Below are 13,585 nucleotides of genomic sequence, written 5' to 3' on the forward strand. Positions count from 1 at the left end.
CACATTTTATGGGGAAAGAAAAATAGTCATATCAAGACCTCCATGATCATACTGTGTTTGGCAGGTTGAATTTCCTGTATGTACCGATTGCCATGATATTTGATGGGTGTATTACCGTGGTTGTCTAGTTGGGAAATTGTTCAAATCAAAATGATCTTACTACCGGTGTGTGATATGGGTCGGAAAATTTAATTTTTGGTCAAAAAACTTACTCAAAAACTATTGGGCAGATCAGTCTGAAATTTGGCGGGAACATTCTTAGGGGTGTCTAAGCATTCAAAATATGTTTGCAAATGTGCCTAGCAACAAGACCATGCCCATAGCAACAGCCAAACGGTGAGGTATTTCACAAAGATAACCACTGGGATTAAGACAATTGAATATTAAGCATTCAAAAAATGTAATGTAAATTTGCCTTACAACAAGACCACGCCCATAGCAACAGCCAAGTCATCTCATATATTACAAAGATAACAGGAATTGATAGACAAATGAATAAGCATTCAAAAAATGTATGCAAATTTGCCTAGCAACAAGGCCACACTCATAGCAACAGCCAATCAGTGATGTATTTCACCAAGATAACCATGGGGATGGATAGACAATTGAATAAACATTCAAAAAATGTGTTACCTGCCTAGCAACAAGACCACGCCCATAGCAACAACCAAATAATCACATATTTTGCAAAGATAACACAGACACATTCCAAAAGTGTATGCAAATGTGCCAGCACAGTTACCTACTTCACATCATTCATACGAAAGTATGTAGTAGTAAATATATGTAGCATAATTAATTTCTATGTTATTGTAATTTTCCTTTTCCAAGAAACAACTGTTACATAATTGTTCATCAAATCACACTTCCAAATATCACCGATATAAATATGTCACCCAGAAAAGTAACCCATGGTATATGACAAGCTTTCAAACTTTCTTAATATGAAAAGTTTACCCATCTATGTAAGCACAAATTGTTAAGGAAAAATTTTGGGAACAGTCCGTCTGCTATGTATTAATTTTGTTTTAAAATGTCTTAAATAACGCTGTAGTGTTTCTGTTACATGTTAGGAAGGTAAAAGTGGTTTAATAGATGTATATATGCACAAAGTTTTATTTTGTAATACAAACTGTATGTACATATACTGTTACTACCAGGTATATTAGAGATAAAATTCCAAAGTATTCTCTCTGCTTCATCTTTGCAGTGGACTTTGTTATGCCACAGAAGGGAGAATCCCTGATAGGGGCATATGACAAATGGCGTGCACGTGCTGACCCTAAAGTCTGTTGTGACTATTCTCTTCATGTTGCTGTGACTTGGTGGAGTGACAAAGTTGCTGAAGAAATGGAAGAACTGGCCAAGGATAAAGGTAAAATTTCAATCTAGTATTCTGTCTGATTTCAAATTCCCTGCTTCTCTTTATGTTGATAAGGGAATGTATTGTGAGAGATGTTTCCACCGAGACTCTTATATGATGACGGTTCAATGAAACAAACCTGCATTTGTCTAAGGATGTGCTTGGTGTTGGAAAAAGCTGTTGGAGTGTGAGTTGTACATGTACTGTGTGTTTGTATTTTGAGTTAGTGACAGATAGTTACATTTTTTACTGACAGAGGTATGTCTTTGTTTAGTATGCTGGGTTGTTTTTTTACTGACAGGTGTCTTTGTTTAGTATGCTGGGTTGTTTTTTTACTGACAGGTATGTCTTTGTTTAGTATGCTGGGTTGTTTTTTTACTGACAGAGGTATGTCTTTGTTTAGTATGCTGGGTTGTTTTTTTACTGACAGGTGTCTTTGTTTAGTATGCTGGGTTGTTTTTTTACTGACAGGTGTCTTTGTTTAGTATGCTGGGTTGTTTTTTTACTGACAGAGGTATGTCTTTGTTTAGTATGCTGGGTTGGTTTTTTACTGACAGAGGTATGTCTTTGTTTAGTATGCTGGGTTGTTTTTTTTACTGACAGAGGTATGTCTTTGTTTAGTATGCTGGGTTTTTTTTTTACTGACAGAGGTATGTCTTTGTTTAGTATGCTGGGTTGTTTTTTTTACTGACAGAGGTATGTCTTTGTTTAGTATGCTGGGTTGTTTTTTTACTGACAGGTATGTTTAGTATGCTGGGTTGTGACAAATAAAGATTCATGATTGTGTGCACTTCTTTTGTCGTAATGGTTGTAGTGCAAATAACAATCACTCTTTCAGTCTAGTTAACTTTTTCTCCTTTGATCAACTAATTTCTATATTTTTAGCACAACTAAACTGAGGTTCAGTAGTGCACAGTGAATGTGTGTGTGTGTGTGTGTGTGTGTGTGTGTGTGTGTGTGTGTGTGTGTGTGTGTGTGTGGGTAAATGACAAAGACAAAAACCACCAGACTGATTAGCTTGGTATTTGATGGAGACACTACTTAGGACATGTTGGTGGGAAATTGTTCAAATGAAAATGATCTCATCAGAGAAGTGTGTTTTGGGTCACAAATGTGATTTTTGGTCATTGGTGCTATTTTTGTCTATTTCAAGGTATCAATTCTTTCAAGATGTTTATGGCATACAAGGGTGTCTTCATGGTAGATGACACAGAGGTAAGAAGTCCTTCAAATAAGTTAATCAAATGTGATATTTGTAGAAATTAGCATATTTACTGACTTGTCCTGTTAAGAGTTAGAACAATACAATTCTCAGGAAAGAGTTCGACTATATGTTTTGATCAAAGATACCGTCAATTTTTCATATGATCCATTTGTCATTCTGCCTTTAATATTATAATTGTCACCAAAGTATGGATATTGACCTGACAACCACAAAACACTTCACCAGTATTGATATTGACCTGACAACCACAAACACTTCACCACTATGGATATTGACCTGACAACCACAAACACTTCACCAGTATTGATATTGACCTGACAACCACAAACACTGCACCAGTATTGATATTGACCTGACAACCACAAACACTTCACCAGTATGGATATTGACCTGACAACCGCAAACACTTCACCAGTATTGATATTGACCTGACAACCACAAACACTTCACCAGTATTGATATTGACCTGACAACCACAAAACACTTCACCAGTATGGATATTGACCTGACAACCACAAAACACTTCACCAGTATTGATATTGACCTGACAACCACAAAACACTTCACCAGTATGGATATTGACCTGACAACTACAAACACTGCACGAGTATGGATATTGACCTGACAACCACACACAAACACTTGTCAACTATCGTTATTCTTCATTGTAGTGCACTTAAACTGTTTCTAGACAATCCTCAACTAATACAATGTTTGAGGTTCACCTTTTCCATCTCCTGTACCATTTATGTAACAAATATTTTAAACAATGGAACTATTTTGACCACTAAGTTGAATATGTGATGAAAACCAAATGTGTTTTTATAGTAAGGGTCACTATAAGATGACACAACATTGTAGGATGATAGAGACAACATTGTAGGATGATAGAGACAACATTGTAGGATGATAGACACAACATTGTATGATGATAGAGACAACATTGTAGGATGATAGAGACAACATTGTAGGATGATAGAGACAACATTGTAGGATGATAGACACAACATTGTAGGATGATAGAGACAACATTGTAGGATGATAGACACAACATTGTAAGATGATAGAGACAACATTGTAGGATGATAGAGACAACATTGTAGGATGATAGAGACAACATTGTAGGATGATAGAGACAACATTGTAGGATGATAGAGACAACATTGTAGGATGATAGAGACAACATTGTAAGATGATAGAGACAACATTGTAAGATGATAGAGACAACATTGTAAGATGATAGAGACAACATTGTAGGATGATAGAGACAACATTGTAAGATGATAGAGACAACATTGTAAGATGATAGAGACAACATTGTAGGATGATGGAGACAACATTGTAAGATGATAGAGACAACAATTTAAGATGATAGAGACAACATTGTAGGATGATAGAGACAACATTGTAAGATGATAGAGACAACATTGTAAGATGATAGACACAACATTGTAGGATGATAGAGACAACATTGTAGGATGATAGAGACAACATTGTAAGATGATAGAGACAACATTGTAAGATGATAGACACAACATTGTAGGATGATAGAGACAACATTGTAGGATGATAGAGACAACATTGTAAGATGATAGACACAACATTGTAAGATGATAGAGACAACATTGTAGGATGATAGATACAACATTGTAGGATGATAGAGACAACATTGTAGGATGATAGAGACAACATTGTAAGATGATAGAGACAACATTGTAGGATGATAGAGACAACATTGTAGGATGATAGAGACAACATTGTAGGATGATAGAGACAACATTGTAAGATGATAGAGACAACATTGTAGGATGATAGAGACAACATTGTAGGATGATAGAGACAACATTGTAGGATGATAGACACAACATTGTAGGATGATAGAGACAACATTGTAGGATGATAGAGACAACATTGTAGGATGATAGACACAACATTGTATGATGATAGAGACAACATTGTAGGATGATAGAGACAACATTGTAGGATGATAGAGACAACATTGTAGGATGATAGACACAACATTGTAGGATGATAGAGACAACATTGTAGGATGATAGACACAACATTGTAAGATGATAGAGACAACATTGTAGGATGATAGAGACAACATTGTAGGATGATAGAGACAACATTGTAGGATGATAGAGACAACATTGTAGGATGATAGAGACAACATTGTAGGATGATAGAGACAACATTGTAAGATGATAGAGACAACATTGTAAGATGATAGAGACAACATTGTAAGATGATAGAGACAACATTGTAGGATGATAGAGACAACATTGTAAGATGATAGAGACAACATTGTAAGATGATAGAGACAACATTGTAGGATGATGGAGACAACATTGTAAGATGATAGAGACAACAATTTAAGATGATAGAGACAACATTGTAGGATGATAGAGACAACATTGTAAGATGATAGAGACAACATTGTAAGATGATAGACACAACATTGTAGGATGATAGAGACAACATTGTAGGATGATAGAGACAACATTGTAAGATGATAGAGACAACATTGTAAGATGATAGACACAACATTGTAGGATGATAGAGACAACATTGTAGGATGATAGAGACAACATTGTAAGATGATAGACACAACATTGTAAGATGATAGAGACAACATTGTAGGATGATAGATACAACATTGTAGGATGATAGAGACAACATTGTAGGATGATAGAGACAACATTGTAAGATGATAGAGACAACATTGTAGGATGATAGAGACAACATTGTAGGATGATAGAGACAACATTGTAGGATGATAGAGACAACATTGTAAGATGATAGAGACAACATTGTAGGATGATAGAGACAACATTGTAGGATGATAGAGACAACATTGTAGGATGATAGACACAACATTGTAGGATGATAGAGACAACATTGTAGGATGATAGAGACAACATTGTAGGATGATAGAGACAACATTGTAGGATGATAGACACAACATTGTAGGATGATAGAGACAACATTGTAGGATGATAGAGACAACATTGTAGGATGATAGACACAACATTGTAGGATGATAGAGACAACATTGTAGGATGATAGAGACAACATTGTAGGATGATAGAGACAACATTGTAAGATGATAGAGACAACATTGTAGGATGATAGAGACAACATTGTAAGATGATAGAGACAACATTGTAAGATGATAGAGACAACATTGTAGGATGATAGAGACAACATTGTAGGATGATAGAGACAACATTGTAAGATGATAGAGACAACATTGTAGGATGATAGAGACAACATTGTAGGATGATAGAGACAACATTGTAGGATGATAGAGACAACATTGTAGGATGATAGAGACAACATTGTAGGATGATAGAGACAACATTGTAGGATGATAGAGACAACATTGTAGGATGATAGAGACAACATTGTAGGATGATAGAGACAACATTGTAGGATGATAGAGACAACATTTTAACAGACAGATGAAAATAACTCTGCATATTAATATTGTGTTCCAGTTGTATCATATTTTCAAACGTTGTAAGGAGTTAGGTGCTTTGGCTCAAGTTCATGCAGAGAATGGAGACTTGATTGATGAGGTATGTAATTTATTCATAGTACGGTATTCTAACTACAGTTGCTACAAACTCACCAATTCATAGTATGGTATTCTAACTACAGTTACTATAAACTCACCAATTCATAGTATGGTATTCTAACTACAGTTACTATAAACTCACCAATTCATAGTATGGTATTCTAACTACAGTTACTACAAACTCACCAATTCATAGTATGGTATTCTAACTACAGTTACTACAAACTCACCAATTCATAGTATGGTATTCTAACTACAGTTACTACAAATTCACCAATTTAGAGTACGGTATTTGAAGTACAGTTACTATAAACTCATCACCAATGTACAAACAAATATGTTTAGCTATATTTTAACGAACATCTGCTAATTTGAACAATTTCAGGAGTTTGACCTCTATTTTTTTTCACCCTGAGTTTCTGAACTTCCTGGAGTTATCTCCCACTAGATATAAAACAATATATCTGAAACTATTGTGGAAAAAAACTGAAGGTATTCAAGCAAGCATTGAACAGAACAAAGTTTCCTGAGCTGTGTGCTACTGATGTTATTCATTTATTTATTAGTCCATGCCGGACGAAAGTCCGGGACGGGGACTTATGGATTGGGTTCCGTCTGTCCGTCCGTCCGTCCGTCCGTCCGTCCGCAGCTGTTTCTTGGAGATGCCTGGACCAATTTTTTTCAAACTTGGTACAGGGGCAACATACAATGGCATATATATGCACGTCAATTTGTTTCATGATACGATCCAATATGGCCGCCTAGCAGCCATTTTGTTTGCAAATTTTCCCTGTCTAAAGCCATAACTCAGACATGCTTGAACAGATCTCATTCAAAGTTGGTATTAGGACAGTGTTCTATGACATACATGTGCATATTCATTGTTGTCATGATACGATCCAATATGGCCGCCTAGCAGCCATTTTGTTTGCGAATTGTCCATGTCCAAAGCCATAACTCAGACATGCTTGAAAAGATCTCATTCAAAGTTGGTATTAGGACAGTGTTCTATGCCGTACATGTGCATATCCATTTTCATTGTGATACGATCCAATATGGCTACCTGGCAGCCATTTTGTTTGCGAATTTTCCATGTCCAAAGCCATAACTCAGACATGCTTGAACAGATCTCATTCAAAGTTGGTATTAGGACAGTGTTCTATGACATACATGTGCATATCCATTTTCGCCGTGATACGACCCCCCCATACCCAACCCATCCTTTATTGTTGGAGGCATATTCCATGTCCAACAAGCAGACACAACATATCTAAGTCTGTTTGATTTAGGTTCACAATTGTTGTTGCGTGATCAGAGTAGTGATAATTCCTTAAAAACCAATCATAGAGGGGACTATGTCATTCTCAATGACTTGTTTATTTAGTGATTACCTAAATTAATTATGTTTATTTATTACACATTAGTGTTCTAAGAAGATATTGGCGTTAGGTATCACTGGACCAGAAGGCCATGAAATGTGCAGACCAGAGGAGGTAAGGATGTATGCATGTCTTTTTAGGTCAGTTATCAATTTCATTGTCATAGTAACACATATTCAATGAAATGAAATTCACAAACAAAAATGCCCACAGTTTAGGACTTTGTTCTTTTCGGTTGTCATATAAATTCTAGAACAACTTCAAATATTGTATACCTGACAGAAACATGTGTTGTAATAAGCTATTATGGCTTTATTTGTACATTTGATGTCCCTCAATCTATGCAAACACCACAGCTACCATGGAAACTATGTTTCTCACATTCATAGGTTTTATAGATTTTCTTGGGATCAATTTTGAGTGTTAAAAATAAGTGAAATGTAAAAACGATTGTTGCATGCCAATTTTATATTCTACTTAGAACAATGTAAATGTACTGTAACTCCAATAGAGTAATCACTGCAAGTCTATATTCTAGTCAGTACAATGTATATATACTCCAATAGAGTAATCACTGCAAGTCTATATTCTAGTCAGTACAATGTATATATACTCCAATAGAGTAATCACTGCAAATCTATATTCTAGTCAGTACAATGTATATATACTCCAATAGAGTAATCACTGCAAATCTATATTCTAGTCAGTACAATGTATATATACTCCAATAGAGTAATCACTGCAAGTCTATATTCTAGTCAGTACAATGTATATATACTCCAATAGAGTAATCACTGCAAGTCTATATTCTAGTCAGTACAATGTATATATACTCCAATAGAGTAATCACTGCAAGTCTATATTCTAGTCAGTACAATGTATATATACTCCAATAGAGTAATCACTGCAAGTCTATATTCTAGTCAGTGCAATGTATATATACTCCAATAGAGTAATCACTGCAAGTCTATATTCTAGTCAGTACAATGTATATATACTCCAATAGAGTAATCACTGCAAGTCTATATTCTAGTCAGTACAATGTATATATACTCCAATAGAGTAATCACTGCAAGTCTATATTCTAGTCAGTACAATGTATATATACTCCAATAGAGTAATCACTGCAAGTCTATATTCTAGTTAGTGCAATGTATATATACTCCAATAGAGTAATCACTGCAAGTCTATATTCTAGTCAGTGCAATGTATATATACTCCAATAGAGTAATCACTGCAAATCTATAGTCTAGTCAGTACAATGTATATATACTCCAATAGAGTAATCACTGCAAATCTATATTCTAGTTAGTACAATGTATATATACTCCAATAGAGTAATCACTGCAAGTCTATATTCTAGTCAGTGCAATGTATATATACTCCAATAGAGTAATCACTGCAAGTCTATATTCTAGTCAGTACAATGTATATATACTCCAATAGAGTAATCACTGCAAGTCTATATTCTAGTCAGTACAATATATATATACTCCAATAGAGTAATCACTGCAAATCTATATTCTAGTCAGTACAATGTATATATACTCCAATAGAGTAATCACTGCAAATCTATATTCTAGTCAGTACAATGTATATATACTCCAATAGAGTAATCACTGCAAGTCTATATTCTAGTCAGTACAATGTATATATACTCCAATAGAGTAATCACTGCAAATCTATATTCTAGTCAGTACAATGTATATATACTCCAATAGAGTAATCACTGCAAGTCTATATTCTAGTCAGTACAATGTATATATACTCCAATAGAGTAATCACTGCAAGTCTATATTCTAGTCAGTACAATGTATATATACTCCAATAGAGTAATCACTGCAAGTCTATATTCTAGTTAGTACAATATATATATATACTCCAATAGAGTAATCACTGCAAGTCTATATTCTAGTCAGTACAATGTATATATACTCCAATAGAGTAATCACTGCAAGTCTATATTCTAGTCTGTACAATGTATATATACTCCAATAGAGTAATCACTGCAAATCTATATTCTAGTCAGTACAATATATATATACTCCAATAGAGTAATCACTGCAAGTCTATATTCTAGTTAGTACAATGTATATATACTCCAATAGAGTAATCACTGCAAATCTATATTCTAGTTAGTACAATGTATATATACTCCAATAGAGTAATCACTGCAAATCTATATTCTAGTTAGTGCAATGTATATATACTCCAATAGAGTAATCACTGCAAGTCTATATTCTAGTTAGTGCAATGTATATATACTCCAATAGAGTAATCACTGCAAGTCTATATTCTAGTTAGTACAATGTATATATACTCCAATAGAGTAATCACTGCAAATCTATATTCTAGTTAGTACAATGTATATATACTCCAATAGAGTAATCACTGCAAGTCTATATTCTAGTCAGTGCAATGTATATATACTCCAATAGAGTAATCACTGCAAGTCTATATTCTAGTCAGTACAATGTATATATACTCCAATAGAGTAATCACTGCAAATCTATATTCTAGTCAGTACAATGTATATATACTCCAATAGAGTAATCACTGCAAATCTATATTCTAGTTAGTACAATGTATATATACTCCAATAGAGTAATCACTGCAAGTCTATATTCTAGTCAGTACAATGTATATATACTCCAATAGAGTAATCACTGCAAATCTATATTCTAGTTAGTACAATGTATATATACTCCAATAGAGTAATCACTGCAAATCTATATTCTAGTTAGTACAATGTATATATACTCCAATAGAGTAATCACTGCAAATCTATATTCTAGTCAGTACAATGTATATATACTCCAATAGAGTAATCACTGCAAATCTATATTCTAGTTAGTACAATGTATATATACTCCAATAGAGTAATCACTGCAAATCTATATTCTAGTTAGTACAATGTATATATACTCCAATAGAGTAATCACTGCAAATCTATATTCTAGTCAGTACAATGTATATATACTCCAATAGAGTAATCACTGCAAGTCTATATTCTAGTCAGTGCAATGTATATATACTCCAATAGAGTAATCACTGCAAGTCTATATTCTAGTCAGTACAATGTATATATACTCCAATAGAGTAATCACTGCAAGTCTACCGGTAGGTACACAATCGAAATAATTTAAGAAGTTTTGTCTTTTATCTCATATGCTATTAAAGAGGTTGAGGCAGAGGCTGTAAACAGAGCTATCTGTACAGCTAAATTATGTAACGTATCTTTGTATGTTGTCAAAGTTATGAGCAAGAGTTCTGCCAATATCATATCGACTGCTAGGAAGGAAGGTGATTGTAACAGAGATTGCAATATGATTCTTTTCTTTTCTTTTTCTCTGTTTGTACCCACTCTTTGTGATGTGTTGTGTTTTATTTTTGTTGTCTGTATTTTATCTATTTTGTTTGTTTATTTGTTTACTTTGTACACCCTGTGCACCCCATATATGCAGGTTGAAGCAGAAGCAACAAATCGTGCTATAGTAATAGCCAATCAGGTCAATTGTCCTGTTTATATTGTTCATGTTATGAGTAAAAGTGCAGCTAATGTCATCTCAGCAGCAAGGAAAACAGGTAAATCAAACGTCAACTTTCAGGCTGTTTTTACAAGTTCACAAGTAATATTGATGAAAGGAACAATCCACAAGCATTATTTTTGTTGGTCATACCACTTTTACTGAATGGCAGCCATATTTGTAGTTAAAAATCATTATTTAATGCATCTCAAAAACTGTAATACATAAGAGCCTCCACTCAAGTTCTACTCAGATGCAAGCTATCTTTGGAGACCTTGACCTGTGACCTTGACCTTCTGGGCTAATTATCAAAATCAGCCCAATTCCTGCCTATCACAGACAGACAGATATTGGCAATTTCTTTTAAGTCATGTTTACAAGTATTGGGAAGAAAAGATTTATACACAAACATTATTTTTGGTGCTTATTTAATTTTTACTGAATGGCCACTATATTTGTAGTCAAAATCATTATTTACTGTATGGCAGCCATATTTGTTGTAAACAGTCACTGTATTTGATACTGCATAACTAAATAACTTCAGTCATAGACTATATTCATAGAACCATCAAAATTAAGCTATTGCTTACATATTGCTTAACAATTATGTGTGGCTAATGTCTTTTAGATCATGTCTATAGATAATGCAGAACTGAGGTAGGTAAAGGGTCCAGAATTGAACAGTTGCGAGGCAAAGTGCGAGATCTAGCACTTTGTTAGTTTTTGCGAAGTGCGAGAGTGTAAACAACGAAGTGTCTCCAACGCCCGATTATATTGTGGTCTTGTTCGCATTATACTACCATTGCCACTCCTGAGTTCCATCGTCTGCACCTTGTTGTAAACCATGGCTGAGTTCCATCGTCTGCACCTTGTTGTAAACCATGGCTGATCAAGAGAAATCTTTTGCAATTCCCAGTGTTTTTTTTTTAAGGCCAGTAAGCCGGTAAATGTTCCTTGGTTTCCCCAATCAATTTACCGGAGTTCCCCACGGGTGTGGCCATGAAAAGACGGAAAACATATAAAATGCTTTGAAAATGGTGTTTTAACTAATAAAGAAGGAAGTTAGCTTCATAAAATATCTTCAGTATGATGATAATTTTTTTTTTGAAAAACAATGCATAGTCCGATTGTATGTTTTGCTTTCCGCCATACGAAAATCAATTGTTTTGATACATAACATGTACCCCTAACCCCTGTCACAATCAATGTAAAAAGACGCTAAAGTAATGTTGCAATTTTCGTTTTTATTGTTGTGTCTACCTGGAAAATTACTGCGCTGGTTCATACAGACACAGCACAGTGCACTCAACACATCACGCTCCCACATCAAAAACTCACACTGTACATGTCAAGCCATAGTTCTCTCCACCATGTTCATTTTTTTTTTCACAAGGGCAACAGTGAGCAAGGGTCGTTTTTTGAAAGAAGATGAAACCGTTTCGTACATAGTTTTCAAGAAGGACAGTCATCTGACAGAACTTTCTGCTTAGATGACTGCACTAAGATTTTGAAAGGTCAAAGATTGTACTGTGGCGACACATGTAATGTCTGAACTATTAAACGAAAGGGAAGGGACAGAAGGGAAACTTTTCATTTGATACTGACGTAGCCGTGGAAAATCTTACTTCCGTATTGTTTCTTAAAAGAAGCAAATCATAGACATAGCGACTTTAAAAACCATAGGTTATGGAGTACATGTACATGTAAAAATGGACCCTTCCAAGACTTTGCCACGTGCACGGCCCACCCATTCACGAACAGTGGACTTGCCCACATTGAGACCACGTACTAGTACATTGCGTCATGTGTTGTCTTCCAGTGAAGCCCTTTGCCACCCGATAAGTAAGTTCCGACGGATGGGTAAGAAATATATTAGATCATTTTCGTTTCTAATTCGATAATTGGGAATTAGAATGTACCATTTTGTTCATTTTTGTGACATTTTATTTAGTGTCACCAAAGTAGTGTCGATCAACAACGCGAGACGGGATGTGTTTAGATGTAAACGATCCATTGATTTGAGTTGCCTTCAAGGCAATGAGAGTTCAGGTGCCGAAATCACAAGTCGTCTTCATTTGATGATTTAACTTAAAGGGGTTTGGTGTGTTTTGTTGGGGAAAAAAAACATGCTAGGGACAGTTTTCTGGCCGAAAAATTGATCTAGCATTTTGTCAAAAAGTGGTGAAATGCTAGAGCTAGCACTTTGCCCCACAACTGTTCATATTTGGACTTCTGTTACCTGCAGAACCAAATAAACATACACATGCATTAGTTTTGGTGATCATATCACATTTTTATCAATGGCAGACATATTTGTAGTGAACAATCATGATTTACCACTTGACTCTAAAACATTAATACATGGAGACTACAAATAAAGTGTCTATCTGAGGGGACCTATGTCTTCTATATGAAGACTTGTTCATTTCTTTCTTTTCACCAGTCTAAAACCTTGCAAACATTGGGTATGATCTTCACATCTGTTGCACATAGCCATAAATTACTATCATG

The 13,585-nt window shown here is 34.9% G+C and overlaps 1 protein-coding gene across 5 annotated transcripts in view; it reads left to right on the top strand.

The window, feature by feature from the left end:
* The window catches only part of LOC144433839 (dihydropyrimidinase-like), a 137,039-nt gene that overhangs the window by 93,946 nt on the left and 29,508 nt on the right, over nucleotides 1-13,585 (top strand). For all 5 annotated transcript variants that reach the window (XM_078122218.1, XM_078122220.1, XM_078122219.1 and 2 more), the window contains 5 exons: nucleotides 1,211-1,375; nucleotides 2,517-2,578; nucleotides 6,089-6,169; nucleotides 7,593-7,661; nucleotides 11,012-11,132. In XM_078122218.1, the coding sequence (XP_077978344.1) occupies nucleotides 1,211-1,375; nucleotides 2,517-2,578; nucleotides 6,089-6,169; nucleotides 7,593-7,661; nucleotides 11,012-11,132 (498 nt within the window). The remainder of the gene's footprint in view (nucleotides 1-1,210; nucleotides 1,376-2,516; nucleotides 2,579-6,088; nucleotides 6,170-7,592; nucleotides 7,662-11,011; nucleotides 11,133-13,585) is intronic.

The sequence above is a fragment of the Glandiceps talaboti genome, chromosome 4 (genome assembly GCF_964340395.1).
Source record: "Glandiceps talaboti chromosome 4, keGlaTala1.1, whole genome shotgun sequence".
NCBI classification, from domain to species: domain Eukaryota; kingdom Metazoa; phylum Hemichordata; class Enteropneusta; family Spengelidae; genus Glandiceps; species Glandiceps talaboti.